The sequence below is a fragment of the Eutrigla gurnardus genome (genome assembly GCF_963514095.1).
Source record: "Eutrigla gurnardus genome assembly, chromosome: 12".
Taxonomy (NCBI): Eukaryota; Metazoa; Chordata; class Actinopteri; order Perciformes; family Triglidae; genus Eutrigla; species Eutrigla gurnardus.
In genome coordinates this window covers 18,625,018-18,644,259 of record NC_139926.1, presented here as the reverse complement: position 1 = coordinate 18,644,259, position 19,242 = coordinate 18,625,018, and the positions used below count along the sequence as shown (strand labels likewise).

The window sequence follows — 19,242 nt, the reverse complement described above, 5'->3', positions numbered from 1 at the left end:
TTCTCCTCGTGCTTCGTTTGTGTGAGTAAATAATGCTAGTGTGCACTATAGATTAAGATCCTACATCTGTTTGTCGTGTTTGTGCATCTGTGTGTGTCTTCGTGTGTCCAATGTATTTGTTGTGGTAGCAGTTTCTTGGGGTTCGGGTGGTCTTTAATGTCACTGCTACAGCATCCAGGGGTCGGCTGGACTGTTTTCACCCTGGTACTCTTTGTGTACAGGTGACAAACACACAACTAAAGGAGTGAATATAAGGGTTCTAGCACACTGATACCAACAGCCAGCTGTGGTATTACATAAATTCCCTGCTTTTCGTCGTCTTGATCTCCCTCCCTCTCCACTCCCGTTCCCTCTATTCACTCCTTAAAGCTTCTCTCGGATTTCAGCAGGTAGAAAGATTTGGATCCAAAGAGGCAAAGTGAAAATATTCTCTGTTTATTGGCCCCAAAGCTTAAAAGAAAATCTCTTCGAATACTTTTTTTTTTTCTTTCACATAATCACCTCTCACCTTTCTGTGCTGTATGCAGTGTAAAACCTTAGGATGCTCACTAATCCACGGATGCAGGGTGACATGTGTTATTGACCTCTTCTTCCCCTCTTCCCTCGCAGATGTTTGGGAACTGGACCTTCGGGACTCTGGTCTTCACCGTGCTGGTGTTCACCGTCACGCTCAAGGTGTGTGAGTGAAGTGAAAAGGCAGAGAAACGGCAGAGTCTATTGTGTTGCACAATCCCTCCATTTCGAGGAGTTCATTACCGGTGCACGTGTGCCTCATCGTATGCACGGGCAAGCTTGCAGCACGCACGTTAACTAGCGTGTTACGTAAATGATCGACTACGTTGGCCACTCGTGTTTGCACGGCAGAATTCCCCTAAAGGCAAAGTCATTGACTTAATTGACGGGTTGAGTGTTTACTATGTATTTATTCTGTTTGTTTCAGCTTGCCTTGGACACACACCACTGGACCTGGATCAATCACTTCGTCATCTGGGGGTCGCTACTTTTCTACGTTATTTTCTCTCTTCTCTGGGGAGGCATCATCTGGTATCTTATGTTTTGTTTGTTTCCGGCACATTTTATGTAGATTAGGACGCTTCTGAGACCTTTTTTTGTGTGTCTTTCCAGGCCCTTCCTGAACTACCAGAGGATGTACTACGTGTTCATGCAGATGCTGTCTAGCGGTCCGGCCTGGCTCAGCATCATCCTGCTCATTACGGTCAGCTTGCTGCCGGATGTCATCAAGAAGGTCCTCTGCAGGGCCATGTGTCCCACAGCCACCGAACGTGCACAGGTAAGATCTGGCTACCAACTCAGATTAGGTGGTTTTTTTTTCCTGTAGGTACTAAAAAATCATTAACCAATTAATGCTTTCCCATTTTTAGAAAATTATAATTATGCCTTTTAGTGATTCAGAGACTAAAATGACCCGATACAGTAAGTAGAATCCTCTCCTGTTCTAGCCGATACTTAATGTTTGGACTGTAAGAAACGTTATGAGTAAGCTGCAAATATATTCCACTCAATTAATCATGCAGGAAGACCATTAAGACCCTTAATAGCTTTGAGCAACAGCGTGATTTATTTCTGTTCCCTGTGGCTTCGCCTCACCTTCCTGTGAAGCAAGCTTCACCGTGAATGGGAAAATGAATGAAAGGTCTGACAGATTTCTCCCTGCTGTGCTCTTTCTTCTCTTTTCTCCCTCCTCACTGCAACTTGATGGACCACAATAATCCACACCATCCACCGTTGTTCCTTTCTCCCTTTTCCTTTCATTCACCTGCCTTATCCCCCCTTTTTCTTCTTTTCCTTCTTCTTCGTTACCGTCTCCTCACTTGCCCCCCTCCCCCCCCCCCCTCCTCTGCACTCACGCTCCTTCGGGGTAACTGCAGTCCACTCGCCCGTGCCTTACTGTGGAGCCGTCCACCATCTTCATGCTTTCTCAGTCCTCCAGCAGAATGAGTTTCTGATTGGCCCAGAGAAACCAGAGAGGAGCAGGAAGAGGAGGTGACTCTCTCTTTTAAGCCATCATCTCTGCATGCACGGTGGCATGTCCCAGTGTAAACCTCTCATCACTGTCTAAACACCTCGCTTCATGTCGACTAACTCCTCGTGGGCTATTGGTGACAATAGTGACGCTGTGTTTGGTTTGTAAGCTGTTTTTAAATCATCTTTCTCATCGTATTGTGTCTCTGTTGTGTTTCGTTTTATATTTACTTCAATACTTAAATTGTGTCTGTTTTTTTTAATGTCGTTTGTGTCGTCACCTTGTGTATTTTTAAATGATTTTTGCATGTGTGGGACCAGCATTTTTCTAAGATTGTCAGAGTCTGAAACAGATGAGGCTAATTGTTGGATTTGCAGATCACTTCCATGCAAAACAGCAGTTTATTATTTATTATTATTATTATTGTTTTTCATTTAATTCAAGATAAATTATTGTTTTAATTAATTATTTAAAGCAAAAATCCTAAAGCTTCAGATCAAACTTGTATATATTATTATTCATATTTCATCATTTTGTTGGATTTGTAGATGTCATCTTGGTCTCTGGGAAGTTTGAGGGGAAAATCTTCTGTATTTTGTGACATTTTAACTAAACTATTAATCCAGAAAAGAAGCTTTACCTTCCGTCCCAATTTATTGTCAACACTAAACCATTCCAGAGCAATAATTAGCTTCCCAAAAGTGAAGTTAGCAAACTAATTTTGCCAAAGATCCACGACACTGTCGGCTCTGAAATGAGTCCTTGGTGATCAGATCACAATTAGACTGTTGTTAAATACAGAAATCAGAGTTGGTAAGGGATGTGAGATATGAACACTTTACATAAATGTGTCGTCGCTACGCTGAACGACCGCTTTGACCAATTCTTCATGTGTAGTGACCCGTTTGCTACAGTTTATTGATTTAAGCTTATTTACCACTGCTTTGGAGTCCATATCCGCAATGTGACACCAAAAGGCGACACTGATCCTATTCTCTTCTGCATGGATGAGTAAAGTGTCATTTTTCAGTTTAGTTGCAGTGGTGACACGGTCTGAAGTTCCATAATCGCCTCCTTACCTTTACCGTCATCCACAGAGGGTAAGGACAGCGGGGTCCCTGGAGGGCCGTGGGGCTCCTGACGCTGGTGCTGGTGGAGGGCCAAGCGATGAGAGGAACCCGCTCCGCCCTCATAGGACCTGTGAGGGAGACAGTGGAGGGGAAAACGCTGCTAGGACCTATGACTCCATGAGCTCACACAGCCACAGCACTCCTCTCAGCAAACCCTAGTTTACACCCCCCCTAGGGTCACCATGGTAACGGCACACAGAGGGTGTTGACTGTGCGGAGACGGGCGCTTAATGCTGCTGCCGCCATGCTTCCTGCTGCTCTGCACTGCATGGGGCATGCTGTCGGGCTACGGTTCAGGCTGGGGTGAATAGAGAGTAGGGGGGGGGACTATAACTGCATCTATACAAGACTTTTCCTTCCATCAAACCTTCTTCCAGGAATCACAATTAACTCTGCAGTGCTGGCTGCGACACGTGCTGTGCTTCTCCCTGCATGCGAGATGGGAATTAACTTGATCTGGGTAGCAGCCAAATGAGAATTTTTTTTATCCTCTCTTTATTAGACCCAGGCTACTTATAATCCGTCGGCGCTCGTCATGTGTGCTCCAACAAGTAGTAGGCTTGTCGTGACCCCTCTTTGGTCCTTTTGGTCCTGGCCTGTAGCTTAAGAGACATGTGAAAGTACGCCAGAGGAGCTCACACTGAAGGTTCTGGGTCAGAGGAGGTTTAGTTGGGAAATTTGAGATGGCTGTCGGGTTTAATAAGTACATGCAGATTTGATTTGTGTTTAGGTAGTAGCCGAGGTGATTTAATTAGACAGGGTCACCAGGAGGTTATCTAAGGCTTGTACCTGAAAAGTGTCATCTTGTATCAGGGACACTGATGACACCTGGTGTTGGAAGGTGGAATAGCAAGTGTGATTGACGTCTTTGTTTCATGCTTTATCTAACGCAACCATTAATCATAATGGGGGATTTTCAGAGGGTTTCTCATCATTCGTCAAGTAAAATATGTCCAGAATCCACACTTAATGGATTCTTTCTTGTGTTTGTTAATTAAATGTGATCTAAAGGGTCTATAAGTGGGGGTCATCAATCATTAAAACTAAACATCTGGCTACATAAAACAAACCGATTAAACCCTCTGAATAAAACCCTGCTGTTCGATCTTTTGCATCAAGCCGTCTCACATCTGTTCCCACTCACAAGTTCTGTGATTTGATCTGCATGGTGTAATCCTCTTGATCTCCTTTTCTACCTCCTGTGCTGTGGATTTTCTTGTGATGACACGTCCCCCTCGCCTCTCTCCGTAGGATCACGAGAAGCTGTCGCTGGGTGGCGCGGCCGAGTCGACTCCACTGTCCTCCTGTCGATCCTGCAAAGGCACGAGCGCGGACTCCTCTCACCTCCACCTCGGCGCCGCGGAGACGCTGTCGCTCCGCCGGTCGGATCCCCTTCCTCAGAAACTGCTGCTCCACTTGGCAGAAGGTGGAGGGGCGGACTTGTGCTCTCTCAGCCCCTACGTGCTCCGGCTCTCGGGGGCCGGTTTTGCCTACTACGCTCCAGGGCCGGAGACCTCCGTGTGAACACAAAAACGCCGGCTCTGAAACTTAACGCGTTGTGCGGATCCCCGGTGGGGCTGAAACAGAAAAGTGGCATCCCGGGATGTGCGATCCTAAGAGCTGCACTTCGAGGATCAAGGATTCGTAGAGCAAAGATTCAGACAAACATGGTCACACACATCCACCTCCATGCTGAGCTCACCATGTGCATTTTCTGGGCTGTACCTGAGTGAACAACCCTTTAGATATTATAGCCCCGGCGCCTCATCTTCATACTTTGGAAACATCTTTTTGATTCAGTGTCGTCCCCTTGTCTTAGTCTCATCAAAGTTCCTACTCAAACTCTTACTTGAACAAGTCTAAGAACTAAAAAAGGGGAACCATGAACTGTTTCCAACTTTTTTTTTTGTATTTCTTGTCTTGTTTTCAGTCTCACACATTGCCTGTTCCTCCACTTTCCTTTGTTTCCCTCCTCCCATGCTAATGTGCGTTGAAGACATTTATGTACAGTCATGTCGTCTGGCCAAGTAAAGGGGCTCAGCCCTTTTGGTGTGCGTGTGCATGTGAGCGAGTGTGTGCATGAATTTGCCTGTTAACTGTATGTTTGTATGTGACACACCTTTGCCTTACAGGTAGCCACACAGCAGCAGGCTAGGAGCCAAAGGAGAAAGGTGTAAAAAAAAAAACGGATTAAATTAAATAAAAAGCGGAAGTGGTGTATAACAAAGCCTTACACACACACACACACACACACACACACAGACACACACACACACACAGCTGAAGGAGAGAAATGGGGAATATCTGAAGAGGGATGTGCAGTATTCTCGCCACCCTGCCTTAATTCATAGATACAGATTTTTAGTGGATTATATTTCTAAGTCAGTTTAAATGTGTTTGATGGGGGAGCAGGTTCAGATTTGGGCATACATGTCTGGTACAGTGTGTCCATTATCCCTCTTCCTCTTCCACTCCTTTTACCCTCACAATTGTGTCGACTTTTGTTTTTCTTATCTGCCGGTGTAGCATGTCGGATCTCCCTGATGCATGCTGCTCTTCTCTCGGTTCTTCGTTCTCCTCATTCTTCCGAGACATCATTCATCATGAACCATATCACGACAGCCCCTCCTCCCCCCTCCCTCCCTTCCAACAGCGTACTGTACCCACTCCTGCCCCCGTGTGGCCTTGTAGGCTAACAGCAGCAGCCCGGCACTCGTGGAGTGTTTTATTTATGGACGTCCTAAATGACTTGCTATTTCCTCGCTGTTGCATTGTGCTTGTGTGTTTTGCTGCCATGCTCTGTGTTATGCAAAAGTTAATGTTAGTATGCTGATGTCACATTATAAGGGGGGGTCTACTCTGTGTTGCAATTTATCTATGAGTTTTTCCTGTATTGTTCTTAAGATTATTGATGGCGGTCACTGTTGTATGGATGTAACTTAAAAAAAAACCTTTTGATATATATCGTGGTGAGAAGGGATGTTAGGTAGTCTGTCGTCAGTAGGAGGGAGACTTGAATCGGCGATGTCACAATCAAATCAGCAAGAATGTTGAACTGATTTGTCCATCATGTCCTCCAGCTGGAGATTGTAGCTCATTATGGACGAACCTCTCTTCTGCATTTCTAACATCCGGCGTCCTCTTTGTCCAAAGCATATCTGTCCTGTTGCACAGCAAGTGACTGACTCGGGAAGTCATGAATGTCAGATTCCGATGCATTTTTGTATGTTTATACAGTTTATTTTCGTACACATCACCATCTGCCAACATGTATAGATTTAATAACGGTTGTTTAGTTGTTGTTTTTTTGACTGGGGCACATATGATTTACCAGTTTGGTTTGAGGTCTGGATTTGTTCTCTTTCAGTTTTTACTCAAAGCCCGCTAGCGTTTCAACCTGGGGGCTCAACATCCTGACCTCTGTAGATTAATAGATGGGCCTTGGTGCTTGTTATGCAGTGTCCCACCTCACTGTGCTGTTGCCATACTGTATCCAGACATATTCTCCATGTCACATCCTACCACAATAATGCTATAAGCTCTATTTAATTTAAATATGTAACGGGGAATTCTTTGGAGTCATTCTTCAAACACAGTTTGTCATCCGAGTCCTTCACTGCTTTGTCGTTTGTTTGTTTATTTTTTGCATTGTTCGTTGTGAATATTTCTTTTGCTACTTTTTGTATCGCAGAGAGAAGAGTATATTTTAACTCTGTTAGAATGTGTGTTCAAGTTTGTAACCAAAATTAGAGCAACATATACATATTATATGATACATTAGAGATTTTATCCACACTGCACTTTGTTCTACAACAGATCAGTTTCCCCCCCCCCTAAAACAAGGTCTATTGTCTGTCGATTGGGGTTTATAAGTGTTCACTCTTCCTCACAAGTTATTTTTCTAAGAAGAATGTAGTGGGTGAGAGAGAAAAAAAGTGACCAAATAACTTGACTAGGAACGGACTGACTGTAGCCTCTATCTCAATGAGTTTATCGCACCAGCCTTCTACTGCTGATCAGAATGTCAAACTGCTTTTTCTACGTCCATCAGCAGAACAGCGGGTGCTCATCCTGTCACTCTGGAGCTTGGCAAATGTTTGAAATGTTGACTTCTGTGCTCCGAGCAGCACGCCTCATATCATATACCTTCAGTACAGCACTGTTTGTATTACTAAACAGGTTTTGAGAATTTACTTTTTGTTTTGGATAATAAAAAATAAAAAAATGTAAAAGTTCACCTGTTGACTTTTTTGCCAGACCGTCTGTAGCAAATGAGGGCAGAGCACTGTATTGTCATTCTGCTTGTAATAAAGAAAGATTGAAAATGTGTATTATTAATGTCACGTCGTTTCTGCCATTATCCATACCTGCCAACTAACCTCTTTCTTAAAAAGAATAGAAATTACATTTCCTAACCCTGTACTTTTTGTTATATTGGAAGGAAACAATTTTACATTTATTTTATAAATGTATATACATTTTTATTTAAAATCTTATTTGGCAAATTGTATATTCATACTTCCAAGTGGACCAGAAGGAAGCTAAACATCCACCAGGACTACAAACCAGAGAGCCATCACAATTATCTCCATTTATAATACCTTAAAATATTTTTTTATTTAATTTTCCCCTGATATTTTTGTATTTATAGGTTCTGTACTTTATATCATTGCTTAATAACTGTTAAATTAAACATTAGAAATATATAAAATAATCTGTATAACGATAGGTTCAGGTAGGTTACGTCATTCGCCGGCCATGTGATCGTCACGCGCCATCACGCCTCATTCCCGCTAATCGGCCAATCAGAGTACCTGCCCACAAACACGGGTCTTTTCCAGATTGTGTAGCGTAGTTTAAACTCGTCTAACATCGTCAGACTCGCGATGAACAGAGGTATCAAACGCGATGCAGCAGAACCAGCATTTTCCAACTTCTTCACGTCTTCCTTGTCAAAACTTGCGGCCTACAGTACCCACAATGCAACTCGACCGCCGAGCGGACGGCTAATTTTATGCTAGCAGCGGCAATGTAGCATCGAGCTGCTAACCCCTAGCGGAGAGGAGGAGCTAGCTACAGAAGTCTGGTAAGCTCACTTATCTCTTAGTCAACACCCCCTGTGTGTTTGTAGTTACATGCTTGTAGTCTTCAGCCCCAGCCATAGATATAAAACTGAAGAAACCCCCCTGGTCTATATCTATGGCCCCACCTGGCGGTGACTCAAGTGACATCACATGAGGCAGTGTTTCGGATTTCCAGCAGATTCTTCTGGAGCCACAAAAAAAACCTTATACCTTGTTCTGTGCTTCATACATTTTATTTTCACATGGATTATAGGTTAGTATACCCAACTCCTGTAACCAGACTTTGATATTAAATCATACCATTAATCTACAATCCTGCAGAATCTGGACAAAAATATAAACAGAGAATAATGGTGTAATAAAATAATCCCTTCCATGTTTCACAGTGTGTTTTTAGCAAACCTTAATTTAAGCTTTGTATTCAAACTGATACCAAAAAGGAGCACAAACAAATGTGTCCTTTTGTAAAGTTACCCCACCATTTTTGTCATAGCCAAGTGTTGTCACAAGGTGGCAATACAGCATCATCAGTGGCGCACAAGCAGTAGTACCGTGTTTGTTTCTGTAGATGAGACTGCTTCGTGACACAGCCGTCATGCCTTGCCTCCACGCTGGATGTCGCTGTTGGATCAACTGTTGGTGTGAAACTGCAACACTGACCTTCACTTCCCCTCCCCCTCTCTGTCTGCCAGGTCTCCACAGGTTTGCACCATGATGTGTGCTTAGGCTAGAGCGTGCATGTGCGAATGAGGCTGCCTTCCTGCTCCACCTCCTCTCCATCTCCACCTCCATCGCCGGCGTTCCTGCGTTCTGCATCCCTCTGCGGAGGACTCCTCACTGCAGCTGGGGCTGTGACAGCCGTGGCAGCTTCAGCATCATTCCCTCATCCGTCTCTGGACCATCCTCGAGAGCATTTCTCACAAGCGTCTCAGCACCTCCGAGCTGCACACGCCCCCTCTTTCTTAGATCTCTTTCCTCCGGCATCCGTGTGTCGCACAAGACGGCAGCCAGGCAGCCACATCCCGGGCTAGTTTACCCCGCTGCATCGCCCCTCTTCCCTTCTGCTCGGCTAGGCTTGCCACCGCAACCATCCCGTCCTCCTCACCATCATCCGCTCTCCAAAGCACCGTTCAGGAAAAAGCAGTCAAGCTGTCTCTTTTTCCTGCAAAAGTGTCTGTTGGCTGGGCAGCTGGTCTTCCACTGCCCCTTTGGAGGATGATCCTGTGGATGAAGACGGAGGAGATGGCCCTGGGGGAGCTGCTGGAGAGACTGAGGACAGTCACTCTAAGCATAGGTGGGTGACAACAACACTCTCTATTCCAACTATATCCCCTGGTCATTGTATTATTTATTGCAGAGGATTATGCTTGCTATGTTTGTCTGGAGCGTAGATATAGGTACTCATCTGTATTCAGCCACAATAACAAACAAAATTGGTTCTCTTTGATTACATTTAGAACAAATAAAAGGTGAAACAAGGGTTTATGAAGGAAAATGCAGGATCATCATGTCAATGAGCTACAAACCACACCAGGTTTAAGAGCAGCACGAACCAGCTGTTCACGCTGTCTGCCTCGAGCTAGGGAGGTGTTTGACCATTAAGCTGTGTTTTCGTAACAAGACCTACTTATACAGTCCATGCTTGCAATTATATGTAACGCAGTCAGAAGCAAAGCTTCCCCTTTTATAATGAATATGTTTAATATTAAATTGCATTAAAGTGATGTCTGTAAAATTGCGAAAACATCGTTGGTTGTGCATCAAAATAGATAATGACGTCCACTGAAGACACAGAGGCTGCAGAAGAAAGGCTGATTTGTGTTGCGATGCTGTTCCTCAGTACTCCACCCTAACTCTGGACTGATTACGCAACGTGTCACTTCAAGTAATCTCATCACCTTAGATTTTCTGTCAGCGCCCTGCTATTTTCTTTTGTGCAAAGCTCCAGTGTGTGTGTGTGTGTGTTGATGGCCAAAAGCAGTCAATGCGGCTGTAGGGAACATTTAAGGCCCTTTATTTTTGCTTTCAGTGAACATTCATCACAGGCTCATGGAAAAGAAAGCTATTTGGAAGCCTATTTTAGTTGACAGGACTGTAAGTGATGTCCTGACATTGCTCCTGCATTCTCATGATTTATCACCACTGACTGAAGGACAGCGTTTATTGAACAAATGCCACAAAGAATGCACTTGTGTATGGTACACCTTACATTTGTTTCATTGGAGATCATTCATGCTGGTTGTATTTAGAGAAACCACAGCTGCTCATTTAGTGTCATGTGGTTTTGTAGTTTTCAGACCAGGAATTTGTTTTATTATTATGTACAGCTGCGGTATGTTTACAGAGGAATAACCTTTGCATCTTCTTTGTTGGTGAGGCTCTTGCTGTTATCATAAATACACACAGTGGCTGCTAGTTGCATCTCCTCCTCAGCACCAGAGATGGTGAAAGTATGGCAGCAGTGAGTGGGTGGATTTCAGCGAGGAGGGGTGCATGGCAGTGCCAAAGCTAGAGGAACAAAACTGAACAAACTACCGATTTGAAGGAGAATTATGAGCTGCATCTCTCCAGACAAACACATTTGTCAACCTTATGGCCATTAAGATACAACAGTCTTAACCTTCTCTGACTTATTTTGTTGTGCCATATCAGATTCTGCAAAACGCTCCTTCAGATAACTGTAAATGCAGCATAAAAATGATGCGTAAAGGAGCTTGCCTTCGTGATGAATGTAAATTAGCATAATTAACACCACAATAATACCATATAAGGCTACATGCCTTATGTGCTTTATTGAAGTCAAGCGTTCAGAGATCCATAAAGGAAACTGTTAATGTGGAAATTGCTGTTAATGCCGTGTCACCTAAGGGTCGTACAGTCACCTAATCAAATAATTTGCAGTTTCAGATGTTGTAGTGTTATACAATAGCATCAAAAGCCAATTTAAAGTAATGGTGATATTGTCCGTCTATATGGATATAGAGTTGTATTAGCCTATAATTAATTTTACAGAATCAAACAGTATAATAATGACATAATTATGAAGTGTAATTTATACAGGTTTTCTAATTAAATGCTTCAAAGTAATGAAATATGCAATTAATTAGTGAAAAAAATAACAGCAGACTAATTAGTCCGCTCACTCCTACGACAGGTCCGGACCACTTGTAAATTGTGTTTGTACCTGAGTTTGAAAATGTGTGAATGCGGCAGGTTCTCTATATCCCTCGTACAAGCCACTCATGAACAAGTCTGTTTGTACGAGGCTCATTGTCTGGGATCCATGAATGTCTGTGCCACCCGTAGAGCCACGGTGTTAGCACGGCTACAGAATGTAATGTAATTAAGCTCTGGTGTGGAAATTCTTTTTTTAATTTATTTAGTAGATTTAGTAGATTTTATATTATTCTATTACTTGCAGCCCTAATCATAAACTGCCTCTCCTCAACTCTAACTGGGCATTTGACCTACTTCCAGTTGATTAAAAGAGACACATCCAGTTCAGTGAGTCACAAGTCTCAGCTTTTCCTGCAGGAACGTGTTCCTCTGCAGCCGGCGATGCTTGGAGGGGCTGGTTTTATGTATCGTGCAGTAATGGTGACATATATGTTGTGGTTGGCGTTTTTCCTTGTGCTGAGTACAGCTAGTATGTGTTCACACCTCTCTGCTTGTGTGTGAGAGACCGTCTAGCGGTGCATTTGCTGCTGAGCCCAGCAGCAGCTGAGGTTTACCAAAGTGCCTGAGATCCAGGCAGCCCAGCTGTCTCAGGGCTTCACGGTTGTTGCTTGACCGCAGCCATTTGTTATTGATCTCCTCCTCTGTTGCATTGTTTTGGATTGAAAGCACAACAATGAAGGTTGTTTATATATCAGATTTGTCGTTACCATGGGGTGTCAGGTTCCCTTTTTAGCTCGAGGTCAAAGGTTCATTCAACCTGCCTAGGTGAGCTGTGCTGTTCAAAGACAGAGCAGGTGTATAGCCAGATGGAGCAGGTCACTCTTAGTCTCCAGCTAGTAGTCAGCAGCGGTCTGAAGTAGCCTGAAGTAGCCAGAGCCCGGGAGGTTGCTGTTGCTGCAATAATAAAAGCATTCTCAATTTATGTTTATTTGATTTTATCTGTCAAACAAATGTAAACTCTCTGCATAGGAATTTGAAAGCCACATTATTTAGAATATGTTTATACTAGCTTTAAATTATTTATAGCTAGAAATAATAGAAACAATGTGTTTATGTAGCGTTAATGGTAATGAATTAATAATGTCTGGTTTTAAGCCGGGCTAATACACTGGGTCTACGGGCGGCCACCACTTTGACTGAAATATCTCAACAACTACTTGGTATATTGCCAGGAAATTTAGCAATGATGTCCATAATATACCCAGAGCATGAATCTTACTGACTTTAGTGATCCCCTAATTTTTATTACCTCTAGCGCCACCATTACAGCTAGTTTGTCGTGTCATCCTATGATAACTATTGGTGATCCCCAGAATTTTCATGGACCGCCACAATCAGCATGACATATGAGCGTTTGTGTGCAGGCAGGTGATGGAAGTGTGAATTCAGTAAGGGAGCAAAACAAACGGTAATGAAGTGCTATGGATGAATTAACACACAGGGAACAGATAGATGGCCGAAGTCATGGGCCTCCTCCTCCTCCTCCTGCAGCTCCCTCATCAATGTGAGAGTGCAGCTCCTCTCTCATCGCTATTCTAAGCCTGTAAACTGCAAGCTGCCTTTTGCTTGCCAGCTTTAACCACACACACACAACTCAAATACAGACTTAAAAGCCTGCCAGCATGCTACTCCATCAAAGAGGACCATCCATGTCTGCTGCTCCTCCATCCCGGGTTACTGACACACCCTGAGCTGTTTATGTCAACCACAAAGTTTTTGTGCTTTGAAGTTTTCTAGATTTCAATGCTCGTCTGGCTCACCAGCAATGCATGCATAAACAGATCTGGGGAGATGGAAAGAGGGAAAGAAAAAAGCAGATTAGTTAAGGAGTGGAGGAATATAATTAGCCTGAGCAGCAGAAGGGGATTTGTGCTCTACCGGCTGCCCTCTGCTCCCCTCCACCCCTCCCCTCTCGCCCTTCCTTGGAAACCTATGCTACTCTTGATCCGTCAACAGTTGCACTTGCGACGAGGTATGCATGTGCATCAGAGTGTGTGTGTCCGTGCAGAGCAGAGCTGGGTCCATTCTCACCTCCAGTGTGAACACGGTGTGTTTCAGAGGTTGTGCAGACAGTGACTCAGCTCTTTTTTTTTTTTGCTTCTGCACTGCTGTTTCCTCGAGTCCCCAATGTGGCACTGCAGAGGACACCAGCCTTGTCTTGTAGGAAACCAATGCAGATACCTCCTCCGCGGATGCGTGTGAGAGCCTTTCTGCTTGATTCGGAGTGACCCAGCACATTACAACAAAGAAGGTCCTTCTCACGCCTGCATTTGTGGGCTGTGATCTGGAGTCTATTAGTGTGCAGCGGAGCTTTGCAGGTGCAGCGAGGGGGTCTCTTTCTGAATGACAGAGTTCGTTTCACTGTGTGAGTCCAGCAGTCCGCTCTCATGTCTCTGCATGAGATTCTGCGGGAGGGTGGTGAGGCGTCGCACCGGATTGTGAACCGGCTCAGTCATCTGATCCAGAACCTGGACATTTCTGGACTGAGCTCTCCTTTCCCTTTCAATCCTGCCAGCCCCAGGAACTCCTGGACAGACTGGGATGGTAAGACCAAAAGAGGAAAGGAGACTGTGTGTGTGTGTTTCTGCACTTAGCATGCTTGTGTGCAACTTTCCAGTGTTCATGCTTATATGTGTGTGTGTATGTGTGTAATATTCCTGACCAAAGATCTGGCCAGAGATCTGCAGGGCATCACGCCCAGAGCCTCACGCACAATGTTTCCTGTGGGCTTCCCTTGCTCCCCCCTGGGCTATTTGTGTGTGTCTTTGTACAACAGTTTGTGTCTGTGAGAGTGCGTGACTGTGCTGCCTAAACGGCCGCCACAGTTTCCCAACATACAGATCTCAGCAGCTGCACTGACGTTTTTCCGTAGCGGTAACAGATTCTTCCGCAAATGCACGAATCGCAGTACGTGGCACCTTCCCAGCAGACGAGCTGGAGTGGGAACTGCTGATTAAAGCTGCTGAGTTTTCAAGTTGGTGCCCTGCCTGCCCGTCAGACCAGATTGTTGCTACTTGGAGACCTTGGTTTTTTTCCCCCTGCTGCATAGAAAAGGACTTTTGCACTTCTCACCAACACACAGAATGGTGAGGAAAGGCAGGAGGAGTACTTCTCAATGGGATAGTGGGATGCAGATGGTCCCGCTTAAGCAACGTGAGTCAGGAGACGTATGGATGGTACTTTTTGTGTCGGTAGGCTGCTTGTCCATTTTTCTGTCTAGAAAAATCTGTGTGCCTGCATTTATTCCTGTGAGAAAACCTTACAGTTTCTTCAAACATACATATCTATGCTCTCACCAAGGTTGTCTCCTGATATTTATGTTTGTTCTGTCCCTGGTTGAAGGTTGTTCAACACTATTGCTGTGCATGGCACTTATGGATTGTATGTGTGTCTGCTTAGACAGTACAGCATGTACATATGCATTGGCATGCTTGGACTCCACATGCAGTGTGTGCATGTTTTTCTTGTCTGTTTTGCTTGTCTGTACCTCTAGCTGTGTGGTTTTCAGGGAATGTTTTCAGCTCTGTTTAAATCATTAGCCATGAGGTGAGTTCATACAAGAGAGGAACTATGTTGTTGACCTAGCGGTTGTTTGGTTTTACTGGCTGAGGGCCACTTACCACTGATACCATCAGTTTTTTTAATGAGTTCAGTCTTTTCAGAATATTTTTGTCTGCTTGCTTGCATATTTAAGTTATTTACATTAAAGTTATTCTTTACTCGTGATTTGGGCTTGTATAAATAAATCAAAAAGACTTGACTTGAGGACTTTTGATGCGTAATCACCATGACTTGAGGAAACGTATCAGATCCCGGCAGCTCCATCTGTAACCACAAAGGCTTCAGACAACTTGTTTCACATATGTACTCGGTCAGACTTGTAACCACACTTTGATGAGTAAAAATCTCCACCTTTTTAATGAGGCAGAAAAAAAACGAGGAAAACTGTAAAAGAGCCATTATTTTTCCAATGAGTGATTTTTTTTCCTATGTTCTTTTTATGGCATTTTGTGCTGACTGCGTACATTTCTGAGTTAGAGGAAAAGTTTATTTGATACACTCTTCCAGTCTTGGTAGTCGTTCGATGGCTTTGCGTGGCAATAAAACAGTCTTTTTAATTAGACTGAGACTGTGAGTTGATGAGCGATCATTCCTGCTGTTTGACCGTCCCGTCCACTCGAGCTGTGCAGTTCTTCAACCTAATGGCTCCCATGTTTATCTCTCGAGGTTTATGGCGGTGATAACCCCGTGCTTGCCCCTGGTATAGAGCAAACACAACCCCCACCCACACAACACACACACAGCAGACATACATGTACACACAATGAACACATCACCCTGTCCAAACCTTTTAACACACTTGCTGTGTGCTAAATTGTGTCTATTAGCTTGTTTTGACTGAAATACATCTTTTATACAAGTCATTGAAATGGAATCTAAATCGCCACATTCTGCTAAGAAACAGTGTCTTTCTTTGAGGGTTCTCATTAGAACTAAGTCTTTCAGTAAATTTGCAAGAATGGGGTCTTTTATAAACAAGAATAGGGGCTTTGAATGGATACAGTCTGTGAATGGTTAAATGGGGATGCAGCCAGTTGTTTGAATGGGCTTGTCAGAATGGAGGCTTTGTACTTGGGCCACATCTCCTGAGATAAGGCAGACGAGGGAGCGAGAGCTTTGTTGAACTAGGTAAATGAGCGCTCGGCAAGGGACTGGGCGCTGCAGTTCCTACATAACCACTTTGGTACAACATGACATGACATAACTGAGCGTGCATGGCTTTTTTTTATGCTTATGACTAGACTTACAGAATCCAAACTGGATCCCTTTTTAGAGGTCAGACTGAGTCATTCATTGGCAGGTCGGGGGCATTGCTATTCAACCGGGAGGGGTCAGGTAATTGTCTTTTTTAGAGGAGGGGAAAGGGTAGCTGGGTGAGCGGCGAGGGTGGGGTAGGGTACTACACTGTTGCTTTTGTCTACAGGGAAGGTAACCTGAGGTTGCAATAGGAAGTCCCCGCAGTTACTGAGTGACGTCCTTCGGGCTGTAGAGCACCTGTAGCCTGACGGAGAGTAAGAGGCTTAATGTGGCGTCTGGTGAAAGGTGGAGCCAGAATGAGAGAGAAATCGTTACAGTGATACCTTTTTTTTCTTGTGAAGCTGCATGGAACAAGTGTTGCAGAAGAGGAGTGACGGAGACTGGAACAGCAGGATGGGGGGAGAGGAGATGGCAGATTTGGGTTTCCTAATGGAGGAGGATGTTGAGGTGGAGTTGGACTCTGGGTTTTGCATGGATGTGGACTCGGAGCTGAGTTCAGATGAACACCCAGTTAGAGAGGAGTTGGACTGGTGTGCGATTACAGGACACATCGATTCTCTGTTAACCAGCGATGAGCGTAGAGAAGAAAGTCCAGGAGGAAATGGAGGGAGTCAAACTTCAGAGGAAGGTGAGGCGGAGGCTGATCCAGGGTCGATGGAGTACGGAGAGGCTGAAGCAGAGAGAGGAGTACAGATGGACGATCAAAGTGAAGAGGTCAAAGAGGAGCAGATGGAGGGATCATTGGATGTGTGTTTGTGGCCGATAGAGGAGAGTGGTGGTTTTGTACGCATCTCTCTGAAGGAGGTGGAGAAATACTACAGATTTTCTCGCTGCTGCCACTGGCTGTGTGGTAGGTTTCAGATGTTTTCTCATTTTCTCACCTTTTGCTGTTTATGTTTCACAAAGTGATTCATCCCTTCTTTCTATCACCAAACTGTATTGACAGTATTTGTTTTTCTTGTGTTTGGTTCTGTTACCTCAACACAACATGTTCTCCCTGCCCTGTTCTGTTTGAGTGAACTCTACCTTTGCTCTCACTTAATGAGTTAGGATTAGGAAAACATTAACATTTACTTTCTTTGTCGTTCGTGTAATCGTGAGTCCGTTTGTCTGTGAACTTTCACCGGATTTTTTCCCTCTTTTAAAATCCACTCTAAGTAGAAGAAGAATATATGAACTATAAATGGCCCAGTGTCCATCTGTTTCCTGTTTTGTGTACTTATGTGGGATGTAGTATAGATGCCATTTTGATAATGGTCAAGAGTGATGCATTACTGCCTTATATTTAGACAGAGCCATTAATGTTCTTGAACAGGTTTTGAGGCAAAACAGAAGAGACATCAGCTGTGCTTGGTCTGTTTGATCTATATATATATATGCATATTTTTGGTGAGGGATTCAGGTTTCTTTGGCCATGCATGCCATTCATTTGTGCAGAATGATTGCTGTTTTCCAACTTTTCACCAGTTTGTTTGTTTTTTCTGACCTCAAACTTTATCCTTATTTATTTATTGTGTAATTAAAGACCCGGTGGAGCGCCACAATGGTTAACCATCACCTTAAACATTGCCTTCTTGAACCCTCATCTGAACCCTCTCACCCCTGATATTATACACAGACTCAGTCACTGCTCAGCCTTATTTATGACTGTAAGCCCCTTATTCCCACTTGCTTCCCTCCCCCATGTCTCTGTTTGTGGGTCCCCCCCTCCCCCCAGCTCTGACCCCTCCAATTCTCTGTACAGTACAGAATATTATCAGAATGATTTCAGGTTTCCACTCTTTGTGGCCTGTTGAAGTAGAGGTTTCTGCTCTAGTCCTGTTTAATCTGTGTCAGTAGAGACAAGCAGTCCAGGTGTGTGACTCTGACCCACTAATGTTTGACTCGTCTCCCACAAACGTGAGCGTGAGTGGACATTAATCCCCGTCGTTAAGCTTTTTAAAGAACATTAGCGCCTCAATCAGCAGGTGGTGTGTGTGTGTCTGTGTGTGTGTGTGTGTGTGTGTGTGCATGCGTGTCTATGTGTGTGAGACGTTGAAATAATAACTGTGTTCAGGAAATGTATTTTCTTAGTAAGATGAATCCTTTTAATTAAAAAATCTGTTTGGCAGGGAAAGGCAATATTTTTCATTTGACATTTTAAAGTTAAGGTTAAAACAGCAAATACTTTGGCGTCTTCTAATTGTGTACCATGTAATACAACGCAGACAAGTATTGGTTAAATAAACACTAAGAGTAATTTGAGTCATGAGTGAGCTCCATCATTTTTGTTTTCCTATTGGGAGAAAGTGGGTTGTATGTCAATATACACAGACCACCCCTAAACCATAATAAATACATAATTTTTTTTGTTTTTTTTGTTGCATAATTGATACATTGATGTCCTTTATAAGATATCCGTGACTCAGTGATGCTTGATCGGGAAAAAAAGACGTCTGACCTCTCTTGAGAGAAATACAGTAGTATCTGGAACTGGCTCATCCTCTCTTGGGGGGCGGGACAATCAACTGATTGATGGTCCGGATATAGGTAATGAAAGTAGTAGGACGAAAGGAGGATAGACAGGAAAGGGAAAATGTGACTGAAACTGGCCTCTTCTTCCAGGAGGGGTTTTTTCAGTAACAGAATAGCCTCTTTCTGGAAACAAAGTGCTGGGCTGGGTGGTGGTGGTAGTGGTGGGGGGGATGTGGTTTTGATATGTGTGGGAGTTGCTGGGGGCAAGGTGTGGCTGGCTGAGTAAGTGAGGCTGGGTCAAAAAGTGGAAACTGTTAGGAGGTTTCTGAACTTGATTCCCTGTGAGCACTCTACAGATGGCTGCACAGTTGCAGCTTCGTGACCTTAGGCAGTGAGCGGCAACACTGCTTTACCAAGTTGCAAAGATCAAAGATCATGGTCATTTGTCTAAGAACATTTATTTTCTGACTTCTTTTAAGCAGCTATTTTGTTTTACACACCCTTGCTTGAGGTTAAATTGAAGAAAAAGGCATCTGCAGACATCAGTCAGTCAGTTGTCCCTAATCAATATATGTTAACTACAGATGTCACTGGA

At 44.0% G+C, this 19,242-nt stretch overlaps 2 protein-coding genes across 19 annotated transcripts in view; both read left to right on the top strand.

The window, feature by feature from the left end:
• Nucleotides 1-7,443, top strand: part of LOC311021677 (phospholipid-transporting ATPase IH-like) — a 28,571-nt gene extending 21,128 nt beyond the window's left edge. The window contains exons 27-31 of one of the 4 annotated variants that reach the window (XM_084022387.1): nt 610-675; nt 941-1,044; nt 1,126-1,291; nt 1,890-2,004; nt 4,366-4,502. In XM_084022387.1, coding sequence (XP_083878513.1) covers nt 610-675; nt 941-1,044; nt 1,126-1,291; nt 1,890-1,967 — 414 coding nt within the window. In that variant the 3' untranslated portion in view covers nt 1,968-2,004; nt 4,366-4,502. Of the gene's footprint in view, nt 1-609; nt 676-940; nt 1,045-1,125; nt 1,292-1,889; nt 2,005-3,081; nt 3,300-4,365 lie in introns of those variants that run through there. The other 3 variants (XM_084022386.1, XM_084022388.1, XM_084022389.1) reach the window with 3 other exon arrangements.
• A 1,226-nt stretch (nt 7,444-8,669) lies between these two features.
• mcf2lb (mcf.2 cell line derived transforming sequence-like b) overlaps nt 8,670-19,242 on the top strand; it is a 33,924-nt gene continuing 23,351 nt past the window's right edge. For 6 of the 15 annotated variants that reach the window (XM_084022850.1, XM_084022855.1, XM_084022853.1 and 3 more), the window contains exon 1: nt 16,428-17,043. In XM_084022850.1, coding sequence (XP_083878976.1) covers nt 16,539-17,043 — 505 coding nt within the window. In that variant the 5' untranslated portion in view covers nt 16,428-16,538. Of the gene's footprint in view, nt 9,493-13,666; nt 13,920-16,426; nt 17,044-19,242 lie in introns of those variants that run through there. The other 9 variants (XM_084022847.1, XM_084022856.1, XM_084022854.1 and 6 more) reach the window with 7 other exon arrangements.